At 41.4% G+C, this 12,962-nt stretch overlaps 1 protein-coding gene across 12 annotated transcripts in view; it reads right to left on the bottom strand.

Annotated features, from left to right (window-relative positions):
• Nucleotides 1-1,306: 1,306 nt before the first annotated feature.
• tnk2b (tyrosine kinase, non-receptor, 2b) overlaps nt 1,307-12,962 on the bottom strand; it is a 55,463-nt gene continuing 43,807 nt past the window's right edge. For 8 of the 12 annotated variants that reach the window (XM_085140268.1, XM_085140269.1, XM_085140260.1 and 5 more), the window contains 12 exons: nt 11,836-11,955; nt 11,517-11,643; nt 11,260-11,406; nt 10,964-11,058; nt 9,117-9,311; nt 8,762-8,853; nt 8,355-8,399; nt 7,578-8,011; nt 6,229-7,464; nt 4,605-4,700; nt 3,327-3,457; nt 1,307-2,195 (listed from right to left, as the gene is read on the bottom strand). In XM_085140268.1, coding sequence (XP_084996394.1) covers nt 2,189-2,195; nt 3,327-3,457; nt 4,605-4,700; nt 6,229-7,464; nt 7,578-8,011; nt 8,355-8,399; nt 8,762-8,853; nt 9,117-9,311; nt 10,964-11,058; nt 11,260-11,406; nt 11,517-11,643; nt 11,836-11,955 — 2,725 coding nt within the window. In that variant the 3' untranslated portion in view covers nt 1,307-2,188. Of the gene's footprint in view, nt 3,458-4,604; nt 4,701-6,228; nt 7,465-7,577; nt 8,012-8,354; nt 8,400-8,761; nt 8,854-9,116; nt 9,312-10,963; nt 11,059-11,259; nt 11,407-11,516; nt 11,644-11,835; nt 11,956-12,962 lie in introns of all 12 variants that reach the window. The other 4 variants (XM_085140259.1, XM_085140263.1, XM_085140270.1 and 1 more) reach the window with 2 other exon arrangements.

The raw sequence follows: 12,962 nt of genomic DNA, 5'->3' as shown, positions 1-12,962 counted from the left end.
CACCACAAGGTTAACTTCAGTCCTTCTAATACAACTACAGCAGCTCGGTATGAAGACAAACAACACGTGAACAGACTATGGAGGCAGCACTCACATGCAGCTGTCCTTATGCACTGCTTTCACAGTCAGCTTCACCGCGTGACTTTAAAGGGAAAATGGCAAAACTGGCCCCGAATCAGTGCTTAAGGACAACTTTATCTCACTTTGGGTCAGAAAAACAGTCAACAAACATTTTACACTGAAACACAGCTTTTCTTTTGATTTTTCTTATTCAATTAACAGGATAGATTATAACAGATAAAATCTCTGCTTTTGCTACTGGATGGTACTGACGGACAGGCTGGGAGGTTAGAGGATTGACAGCAGCCCTATTGCACATGGGAGAAAGCTTTTACTGGAAGTTTCTACAATCAGTCCTGTACATCCTTTAAAAAATATATTTCAAAACTTATTTCAAAGCCTCTTAATTTTTCAGGTTGTTATGACTCTATGTTAGCTTTTTAATTCTTTTTTTTTTTTTCTTTCAGTCGCATCCTTGGAGATTTGTAGACATATTAAGCTCTGGTTTGGACCAAAGCCAGAGCATATGTGCAGTCTCACACATGAACACACATATTATGTGTTTTACATGTAATATAATGTAATTCAGAAAGAAAAATAGATATTTTGGCAAAGACAGTTTAAAGAGGAGCACCACAGAGATCACGGGAGTTAACTAAAAACTATGTAAAGCACTGCTTTCCAGCATTGGTTACTTTTGTAACCAATACTTTTGTGTGGTTGGCCACACAAAAGTATTCAGTCTACCTTACTGTAGATTTTCCTTCCTTTCACTGGCATCATCCCCACATACTAAGAATAAATATCAGGAGGAGCCCAACTGTTCCCTGTTAACTGGCTCTGCTGAAGTGACAATACAGTCAAAAAAAAAGAGTGCCATATCATCGAGCAGTCAGTTCACCCAGAGCAGACGCGTCCTCTCAGTTTTAAATTATTACCCCTAAAGCTGCTGACCAAAATATCACAGTTGTGGTCTTAAGTGATGATTATGGGATGGGATCTGCGCCTTGGGGTAAATTTCACAACACCGCTGATATTAGCTGCCGGTGTATTCTGGGTGCACGGAGAAAACCGCACGCTGGCAGGACTTTTCGGTTGATGCGCAGGATTCTGTGTAGGCAAAGTGCTTAGAGGGAAGAAATGAGGAAAGACTAAACCTGCAGTGAAGGAAGTTTCCACTGGATGGGTATTTTTGTTTTTTGCCACATGTGGCAATAGAGACAGAAGAGAATGAAATATTTTTAAAAAGATGGTGTCACAAGTAATGGAAATAACAGTCTCATCTCTGAGGACTATGTTCAAGATATATTAAACAATATCATACACACATGCATGCCTCCTCATAAAGAGCATATTGTATATACCCTTGAATGTAGGTGTACAAGTGTACAAACTTTTTGTCTTGAATTGTCTTGATTCAATGCTTATCTCCATATTTTCACTTTCCTTTAATGGGCAGAATAATCTCCTGTACAATATAGAGTTGTCAGCCAATTAAATGGCTTATTTTATTGTGCTTGGATGTTTCAGAGGTACTGTGTGAGCTTTCACAAATTATTTTCCAAGTGATGCAATAGCTGCTAATACAGGAGGTTTAGCTTTAAAGAACTGTACGCACACGGTACAGTTCTTAGGTTCAGTGCTGATATTGTACATCATGTGAGCTCTCCAGTAAACTGTGCATTGCTTTGAGACAACACAAAGACTTTTTTTGTTTTTGAAAGTGCTCCTATGTATATTGCGCTAGCCATCTCATTTTGGCCTCTTTACATTTCCTTTCAAACCATTTCTTTTTCTATGCAAGTAACTCACAAGACGACGTCTGAGTGCGGCAGCACCCAGAATCTGTGAGACATTTCAGGCTAACCCGCTGGTCCTGAAAATGCAAGTACAGTCATTTCTTGCCCTTGGGTGGGCACACCAAAGTAAAAATATGACCCTACACATCCATGTTAAGTACAAACACAGCCATAATGAAGTTTGGTATTTTGTGCTCCGTTCTCTAATACAGTCTTGATTGGAAGTGTGACTGAACCAACAGACAAAAAAGGTCAGGAGATGATTCATCTCTGATGATGTTTTACTGCGGATGAAGTTCCAGTCAGAGCTCAGCAGCTTGAGATTTCTGTCACCGTCTGCAAACAGAAAGAACTTTAGAGGTGGCGAAAAATGATGAATCATGAAATGTTAAGACAAGACTTCACCTTTTTTGGGGCTTTTAAGTGAGATGAACACTGTGCTGGCATTAAGGACAAGAGTGACAAGCAGGCGGGAGATTTATCTAAATAATGCAACACAAAGAGCTATTGCCGTTGGCTCCCACTTCTTTCACAAAGCCCCCCAAAATACTACATATTTGAAGCAAATGTAGACAAATATAGAGCACCATTTGAAATCATGTAAATAAACCATTTCAGTTTGTCTCGTCCTATCTATTAGATGTGTTTAAATCAGCATAAAAAAATTATAAATCAATGTTTGAACAGCGAGCATCCGTAGATCAGTCTGATTGATCTCAAAAAGCACTTCAGTGCCTGTTGCACACAGCTCCTTTATCAGGCATGAAATGCTTCCCTGCTGAGGGAAACCGAGCACACATGTTGATAAACCTGCGGGACGTGCAAATGTCCCGCAGATAAATTATCTTTATGTTTGTTTGACTTTGAAAAAAAACAAACAAACAAACAAAACACAAAAAAAACCCCAATTATCTTTATCAAATCACATTCAAATGATGAACGGACTGCTACAAAATAGCTCCCTCTGCTGTTGTGAAGTCATGTTATTGCCGCTCAACTCATGCGTCGTTATTTTTTTTAAAGGGCTTACACCCCCTCGCTCTCCCCCCTTCCAACACCTCCTAAATCTAGAAGCCACATATGAGCCTCTCATTAACGGCACATCAGCATTGCATCACAATACTGCCTGCTTACATTTTCCATATATATACTAAATAAATCTGCAGTAACAATCTCAGCAGCTCCACTAGGAAGCAGATTTTAATTATACGTTTTACAAAGAGATTCGAAAAATAGCATTATGTCAGCATGAAGTTCCTATTAAAATTCTAGTAGCAATGTCTAGAAACTATTAAATGAGCATCAATGTCAAATTGAATGAAGGGAACTTTTTTCCCCCTCCAGTGTAGATAGGGTCAAGGAAGATGAATAGTAATTGCTGGGCAGTAATATAAGAGTACGGTCCATTCAAAGTAATATATGCATTCTGGGAAGTCACAATCATTGCAAAATCGTAGGAAACACTACCTTTGCCTCGTTGTAGATCCATAGTTATCCAGCATGTGAGTGCTGGCCACCTCCAGGTTCCAGTCACACATCTCCAGCAGCTTTAGACACTCTGATCTGCTCCTCAGGCCCAAACAGAACAACTGTTCTACCTGTAGAGAGGCAGGTCACACGACATTGTTCAAGTGACCAAAGAGTTATCAAGAGGGAAAAAGATGGGACTGTTAAAGAGAGTTCAAGGTGAACAACTTTCATCTTTTTTACTGATTGGAGTGGCAGTGAGTGTAAAATTATTTCTGTCTTCGTCCAAGCTCAGCTTGTTCAAACACATTCCTGTAGCTTAGCAGAATCTGAACCACGTGGTTTTTTCTGTGTGCCCACCACCATCAAGGAACACTCAAGTGTTCCCTTGAGTCTACTGAAGTCCTCACAAATTGTCCATCCTGCCACGTTGGGCAAAACCACAGCCAGTTAAGACGGTGTTAAAACCCACCCTAAAGTGTCTACATGCTTTTTCATTTGTAGCTGCTTGCTGCAACTTTTCCTCAAGGATGAATAAAGTTCTCTTATCACATCTCGATATGAGCCTATAGGGTAAAAGTGTAACTGACTGTATTCATTTGCAGATATACCCTGTTATTACACAAACGATAGACCTGAGACTTGATGAAACAGATCTGGTAAGCACTGAAGTGTTTACTGCTGAGGTAACGGATTTTCACGCAATCTTTGTTTTGATGGCCTGAGCCGTAAAATGTTTTGTTCCTTTTATTTGTGCAGTTTTATTTTATAAAGGTGTTTCTGCCAGTTGTGTGTATGCAGTACTTTAAGACTATGGAACCTGACCTTAAAAACAAACTACATCCCTTTTGCTATTGAGCTTTTTTACTTTTGTTATTTAAAATTAGTTTGAAACTTTATACGGACTTTTTTCCATCGTATGACAAAGTAAAGATTTAAATAAACACCATTAAAAATAAACACCGAACAGAATTTTCCATTTAGGGTTTGTAGCCATACTTATTACTGATGATCCATACATGCAGTTATTACACTTTACATGCATATAGTCATGTGCAAATTGGAAATAACGCCTTTCAAAAATAACATTTCAATATGCAACAACACTAGAAAAGGGGAATAAACAAAAATTAATAAAAAGTCAGTAAAAGTATCTCAAAAAACTAAAAATGACTGAAGCTTAAAGGAGCATTTTTCCTATAATTTCTGAAACAACTCAACAGTCATAGTGTGCCAACTATGGCAGGAAATGCATTAGCTTTCAGTAAATGCACAAACCTTTAGATAATGCACAGCTTGCTGAACATTCCAGTTGTGGTTCTGGAGGGCGGCCTGGCACTCCTCCATCGTCACACCGTGAACCGCCTCCTGCACCTGAGACACACAACAACACTGAAATTTAAACCCCTGATTCCTCACTTCTTCTTTTTTTGGGGGTCTCAATAATCTTTTGGTATCTTTTTCTGATGATGAAATCATCTAAGAATAAAGCTCCATGTACATCCTTTAGGTGGACAGTGGATTTACTGCTACAGCTGGATTTAAGCATCGCTGCACAGATCAAGTTTTAAACGTTCGCATCTCTTTTCAAAAACCACCTTAAGCCTGCTCAAATTTCAAGAAGATAAGTCTGACACAGTGTTTCTGTGTGTACCGAGACTGTGGCAGCATAATCACCAATTTCTTTTTGTCAGTGCTTCTCTTCACATGAACTTGATTGAAACCCATGTTAACAATTTCATGTTACCAACCACTGCAGTTTTACGCAGATATTACGGCTAGTAAACTCATAAGGTGCTATATACATTATATTATTATAATACTCTGTCTTGCACTGAACTCCTCTGCAATGCAGTTGAGATATCTCACATTCTTGCTGCACTACTTTTTGCAGCTGTATCAACTACAAAATGTCAAGTGCCTGAGCCTTCAGAGTTCACAGCGTTTCTGACTCCAGCCAAACTCGAACAGTGCTAGAAACAATTGACCAACCTAAAGAAACAAATGAAACTTTTAAGTTTCTTCAATCTGATTCTCACCAAATATTTATATGGCCTTTGTCTTATAATGAATGCCAGTGTATTTTTAATAAGTTATGAGTAAATTTGAGAGAATGCGAATGAGAATGGAAAAGAAAAAGCTAAAACATGTATCCTAACAATTTTTCTACTAAAAGTCATATAAAACATTCAATTTCCAATTTAATTAGTTAAATTTGATGCATAACACATTAATAAAGATTGCCTCCAGTTGTAAAATTACACCGTTTCTTAATTTGGTTGTCACAATGATTTGAAGGTGAAATAGAAATTTGATCTTTTCAGAATTGTGTCATTAAAAGCTGCTGTATCACCTTTAATTCCTCACTCTTGCTGTCAGTGCAACAGGAAAGGAAACACACCGCCGTACACCCACCATGCTCTTCCTTACAGACAGCATTTACACATTGAATATGGAGCTCCAGAAAACAGCATTACAACTGAGAGGAATCAAGCAAGCCATTCATGAAATATGCACTGCAGACTATTTAAAGCCTGCTTCTTAGACCGACGCTAATGAATTACACCGAACAATGGGCTCATATTTTAGTTCTCTGATGTTTGATAAGGGATTTAGGATAAGGAACCGATGCTTTTATTGCCTTAACACCAGTGATACTGAACTACAAACAGATGATTATCTGCTTAATACTTCTTACCAAATGACAAAAAGTAGCATTAAGAAGAACAAGGACAAGTATATGTAGCAAGCAGCACATCTTCCTGCAGGGGTTTCATATCAATCATGGCCAACCTCTGCACTTTCAATACAGATGTAAATCATTAATAACTTTCAGTGTTTTAAGTACTTTGCAGTTCAAATAACATTTTCTTAGAGGCACTTCGTCCATCTTAGACCTTACCATCTTGACCCTATCAGCTGAGTTCCCTCCTCCGTCTGTCCTGGTACAGAAAGCAGTGACTGCTGGTGCTGTCAGCCCGTCTGAAGAGACGCGAGGAAGACTAACTGAACTCTTCATCCCTGACCGTGGCCAACCCAGATTGCTGTTATTATTGGAGGAGAAATTGGCTTTCAGGTCACCACCCGGCTGTACCAGCCCCTGCACCTGGGTGTGCCCCTGCAGCGTGTGACTGCTGACCACCATCGGTCTGACTGTGGCTGTGTTGGCTTGCCGTACATGCTTTTCTTCCACATCGTTGGCAGGAAGGCTTTCAGCCTCCCTGAAGAAGCGATCGAATCGATCGAGATACGGTGGCCTCTCTGGCAGAAGGTAATAGTGGGTGTTACTGACTTTACGCCCGTCACGGACGATGGGCAGGATACAGGGGCCCTTGCTAGCAGCATCCCTCCCCTGCACCTGGGCCTGGATCACTTTGGGTGCAGCATATTTGGGGTCCGAAGCAAAGCTGTGTGTAGTAGGCATGAGTTTACCCGGAGAGGTAGAGAGGTAGGAGCTGTAGGTGTGTGTGGGTGGGCAGGTTGTAATGGCAGCCTGCATTGTGTTGGGGCTGACAGAGTAGAGCCTCTGCTGGGGGGAACCCACTACCAGACCCATTGGGCTTGGAGTTCTTGATCCAGGCTGAGACAAAGGGTCTCTGGGAGGGATTTGAGGTGGTCGTTCCTGTCCTGCGCCTGAAACGTTTTCCGTGGCTTCAGTCGGCACTGGAGAAAGGGAAAGGTCCCTTGACCAGCGGCCAGAGGTGTAGTCACCCTTCTTTATGGGGCGAGGGGGGATGGGAACTCGTGGGGGGATCTGGGGTCGGTCCTCGTTACAGGAGAGGACACTCTGCTGTTGTCCCTCATGGGTTTGAAGACTTTGAGGAGTCTGGGGACACAAGACTGAGCTCTGCAATGGCGAGCACGAACGAGGAGCACTTGCTGCCGGTACATTGAGCCTCCTCATGCACTCTTGTTGAAGTTCTTGAAAGATCTCTACAGACTGTGAAAAAGAGGTGGACAGGCCCTGGCTGTGCTTGCTGGGGAGAAACAGGTTGTCTTCCAGACCTGGTCTGTCTGAACCTCTGGAGACTAGAGCCTCATCATCGACCTTTTGCCCTGAGAACAGAGTTTCTTCTGGATTGCGACCATCACTATGCTCTGCCTCATTCTGCTGCTCCGAGCTGTTGATGGAGCTCACCTTTCAGAGAAAGAAACAAACTCGCTGTAATATTACTTCAGGCAACAGAAAGACAAAATAATTCCACTTTTATAAAATTTTGACATAGTGTTAAATGCATTCTGTAGCCCTACCTCCATATCATCCTCATCTTGTGCTACATCGTCATAAGCTGGGGGTGGGGGTAATGGCCGTGCATCCCAGTCCACTACTGGCGTAGGGTGAAGGGGGCGGGGCAATGATTTGGATGGGCTTTGAGGTGGAGTCCTGTCCAGGAGATTTTCTGCTTCCAAAGCCAACTTGGCCAATAGAGGAATCGGAATTTCAACCACGGGAGAGGGGGACGGTATGGATATTGGGTACTCTTCCCCAAAGTCAATGAGGGATACTTCACTGTTAGTGTTCTGGCATGAGCCTAAAGTCCTGCAACCTCCCTGTTTGGAAGCAGAGACCCACACGGCCGGTTTAAGTTTGAGGCCTTTGACAGAACCCGTTTTCCGAAGTGATAATCTCTTTAGTCCCGCAGAGGTCAGATCCTCCTCCTCATTTACTGGGTCATAGGAAGGTTCTGGAGATGGAAACACAACATATTCTTGATGCAGTTTAGAGATCATTGACACCAAGATCACTTTAAGATCACTTAATACCACTAAATGCAAGACAGCTCCAAAAAATAAACCCCAACTTGCCAGGTGTGACTGGAGAATACAATGCACAGCAAGGACACTGCACACCTTTTAGAGGGACAAAGGTGTAGAAAAGAACAGGGTGTGGGGGGAGGGGGGGGCACTGCAAAGACAGGCAAGGAAAAGATGAAAAACTCTGAGATGTACCTTTGAGGAGTGGAACTAGGAGGGAACAGAGGGGGCAGGAGCAATGGGTGAAGAGCTGCTGAGAGAAACCAGACTTACTCTTGATTAACACTGCTGGTTGAGGAGGGCGGGGAGGAGGCTCCTCTGGGGAAAAATAATAACAGATGCCACCAGCGCAAAGGACAAACAAAGAGGGGAAGAAATGACAGCAGTAAAAGATATTAAGATAAGAATAAAAACAGCAAGCGCCATTACATCTGAAAGCTCTGTTAGGATAAAAGCAAAGCGAGCTCTTCAGTGTCTTTTTGCACAGCAGCAGCAGATCTTGAAATTTCAACCAGCAATGCATAATGGAAATAAGAAGAAGAAAGAAGCACTCTATACAAATCAGGAACATGATCATCTGCTCAGTCTGTCACTGAACTGAAAAGGTATTGAGGCAAGCTTTTTGGTAACAGTTATACATCATACAGGTATACATTTCTATAAGAAGCTCTTTCACTCACTTTTAGCTCGTCCTGCTAGCTGTGTGGGCTGTGCAGCACTGAGGTCCAAGCCCAGAACGTCAGGAGGATCCATGGGATTCCCGAGGTACAAACTGTCGGCAAGAATGAGACATGTTAATGCAGGAAACATCAGTGGACTGCATATAACTAACCCACAGCAGGTGCTGCACAATCACGTTGCAAAAGCAGCTTAAGCAGCCCGCTAGTGCCATCTATTGGTGAGTGCTTACTATCACTACAGCCCAACCGAAAGATCATTTAAAACATTTCTAGATGCATGATATGAATGCCATTTTACGTTCATTAAATAATCAAACTCAGCTTGAAAAGTTAATAAACAAAAGCTGTCCCTTACTCATCGATCCTGTCAGGGAAGCCCCAGCAGCGATGGGGGTTGGTGTCTCCATGTCCTGTGTGGATGAAGCTGTTCTTGAGTGGACGACTGATGTCGTGTGCAGACAACCCTGCTACAGAAGTCACCACATTCCTGGGGAACTGCCCGACCTTAAGGGTGCGCTTATTTTGACCTCGCCACCAATAATTCTCTGCCCTGAAACGTATTAGGACAGATAATTATATTGGGTATGAAAGCAGACTGCCACTTTTTGACATTGAGAGTCAAGGATGTGTTTTTTCCAGCCCATACCATCCTTGCATTAGCTACGGGCCCATCTGTTGGAGGTAAATGTGGGGGTTGCAGCTGGTACCAGCTGACACTGAGTGGCAGATGGGGTAAAACCTTGAATTCCCGCTCACATTCACACCCGCGAGCAATGTAAACTTGCTGATAAACAAACACATCTTTGGACTGTGGGAGGACTCTGAAGTGCAGCCTTGCACACTTCTCTGCACTGCACTGTGTTTGCATTCAAGACAATATTTATCAGTAGTGGGGTTGGTATGTTGCAGAGGAGAGTTTACACCCATTTTGGGGGTCCTCACTCATACCCGAATTTAATCAGAGCACCCCTAAAAATATTAATCGTACTAATAACAGCGCATTTTAGTATTATTTTCTGTCTATGTCTATCTGTCTATTTATAACAGTACAGGATAGAATAAAAACAGTAGTCTGCTGGTATATCAGGAGCTGCCAACCAAGGAGCTGTTGTACTTTATTATTTTACTTTGGTAAATATTTATTTTCCTATTCTAGTCAAATTGGGCTCCAGTGTTTGTTTACAGTACAGCATCAGATCCAGGTGACAGCAAGTCAAAAGGAGATTACCTGTCTATGTCCAGAAGCCTGTATTCACTTTGAATATTGCTACAAACTGATATGGATCATGTAGATCAGTTTGTCTTTTATTCACTGTAACATTTAACTTTTGGGTGACGGCACAAAGACTGACAGAGGATAGAGAGGGAGAGACGAAGACAGCAAAGAGAGCAAAAAGAAACAGGTAAGAGTGGACATGTAGTCGAATTCACCAGAAATGATAACGCTGTAGCTTCTCTTTTACCCACATTCATTAATAATGAGTTCATATATCTAAGCAGTGTGTTTTCCTGTTGTCTGTACCTGATGTAATAATTATTATAAGATTATATTTTTGTCATTTTCTAGTCGAGTGAGGAGGCTAGGGAGAGAAAAGACAGATTGTAGAAGAACTGCAAGAATGAGGGAGCAATATCAAATGCTATTATTCACAAAGTCGCACTTAAAACATGCCAGTGGACATTCTAAAGAGAGCATATTGATATATGATGCTGTGTGCTGAGTCTGCTTAATAAATGAGGGTTTGTATTAATATAAAATAGCTATTAGCAGTTTGCTTCGTTTGCAGGTCTATGGACTGGCAGTGTGATTTTCCAGTGTCTGTACTGAGTGAGTGCTTGATGAGCTGGTGGACTGCCTCTATGTTGTTAAGAGGCTGAAATTTTTTTTGCATGTTTTTCATCTTTTCTGCTTTGCCACAAATGGTTCTTTAACAACTGAGCCTTTTTATCGAGTTTGATAACTAAAGGCTTCACCCTAAAACGTGTGGAAAAGATTGAAAACTCTCATTGTTGACACTGAATTATTGTCACACATAACAACACATCCCCCAACTAATTAGGTTGCCTTTGAAGATCCCATTGTAACGTTTATCCAATTGAACTGAGGCCTGCACATGCGAAAAGGGTTGATTAAATTTGTCTGATCCTAGAATCGCCTGATGTGTCAGTTTAATTACTATTTTAAGACCTTTTATCACCCACCTCCCCTCTATGATGGTGATAATGTCATCGACCTGGATCTGGAGTTTGTCAGGCTCATCAAAGTCCTGGAGAGCACACATGTCTGTAGGCATAGACTGAAAAAAGAGACAAAGACAGAAAAATATAACAGATTTAATAAGCAGCCTGTTCACTTTTTTCTTTGAAATGGCACCACTAGGTGGAGCTAATGGTAAATTTATATAATAACAACATGATGTCAGCAGAGAAGTTAAATGAATGTAGAAAACATGCATGTTTAAATCCTAGAGCAATGGTTAAAGGACTGCTAACGCTACCTCGAGCAGGAACTCGCGTAGAGCAACAAAAGTTGGTCTGTCATCAGGTTTCTGAGCCCAGCACTGCAGCATGACGTTATAGATATCCTGTGGACAATCCTCTGGCTTAGGGAGGCGCTCACCCTCTTTATCAATCTTATGGAGAATCTAAAGACAAAGGAGTACAGCTACAGTATATAAATCACTGTATATATGAGCAAATTTATGTATTTTGGCTTCAGAAGTTTGGTTTTTGTTGATCCTTTTTGTGCGTTTACCTGACTACCATTAAGACCCAGCCAAGGCTCCTGACCGTGTGTGAACATCTCCCAGAGGGTGACTCCAAACATCCAAGTGTCTGTTGCATGGGAGAAGGTTCTGGTCTTTAAACTCTCTGGGGCACACCTGTAACATGAAAAACAATACACTACAGTCTATAAACCAGCTGTGCACAGTCTGAGCATAAGTGTGGTGCGGGGATTTAAATGGGGTGTTTCCCTGGTGTAAGGATTTGTTTTGAAAAAACGATTTCTAAACTCTGCCTTGGCTGATAGTTTTAACAACAAAGCAGCAATGAAATGAGTTCATTCCACCCACCACGCAAAGGGGACCTTGCGATGCTCCTGCATGACATAGTGCTCGTGGTTGTTAGGCAGCGCTCTCATCAGGCCAAAGTCACCAATCTTCACTCTGTGAGCCGAGGCCAGCAGGATGTTCCTGCAGACAGGGTGGTGATGTTAACAATTAGCTGGAAATCCTAAACTGAACCTTCAAGCTGGAAAACACTAAATGAACGAACTCTTCTACATGTAGAACTAATGTTCTTAATAATAACTATTTCAATAATAATTGTAGAGGAGACTTGGTCCATATGCATTTTACTGATAGGCCAAGCACAAGACTGCAGATGTAGATCTATTGAAACTGAGCATGACTAAAAAGATTAAACTCAGTAAATAAATATTTTACCGTAATTTTCAGGTCATAAGCCGCTACTTTTTCCCCACACTGTGAACACTGCGGCTTATACTGACGTGCGGCTAATGCATATTTTTTTTCATGCGGCCAAAAACATTTTGCCTGGTAACAGTAGACCAATAAAATTGATAAGTAGAATATATACGGTATATATTTTTACTGGTTGTTAAGGGACGTTGTAATGTTGTTTGTGCACTGTTCCGTAAAAAAACCATAAGCAACGTAATTTGTGTGTTACCGATACGTACGTATACTTAAAGGTAGCTGTGTTACAGGCGCTGTTCGAGGAAAAAATGCATTTGCAGTATGTATTTTTGTATGTTACCATAACGTTTATGTTACCATGTTTATGTTACCTTACGGATTAAATTAAACGTTAAAAATCCTCACGTGTAATATTTCTGTGTAAATATCTGATATTACAAGTGAAACGCATACGGCTTAAAATCCGGTGCGGCCTGTACAAGTACAAAATTGATTTTCTTTCTAAAATTAGAGCATGCGGCTTTTAATCAGGTGCGCTCTGTAGTCCGGGATTTACGGTAGTTAGATCTACTAATATGTAAAGAGAACTATTATTTCTAGTAGTTTGGGTCTGTTCAGCTCCCTGTCTTTCCATGTGCAGACATGAAAGCCAGAGGCAGGAAGAGAAACAGCAAGGCATTAGTGACAGATATGACAAGTCACTGATTAGGTCTTGTGGACAGGCTAAAGCAGCTTAAATGGTGTGCCATAACAGATAAAGA

Source organism: Neolamprologus multifasciatus, chromosome 18 (assembly GCF_963576455.1).
Source record: "Neolamprologus multifasciatus chromosome 18, fNeoMul1.2, whole genome shotgun sequence".
Lineage (NCBI taxonomy): Eukaryota > Metazoa > Chordata > Actinopteri > Cichliformes > Cichlidae > Neolamprologus > Neolamprologus multifasciatus.
Note: the sequence above shows the minus strand (reverse complement) of the source record. Positions and strands in the feature narration are given on the sequence as shown.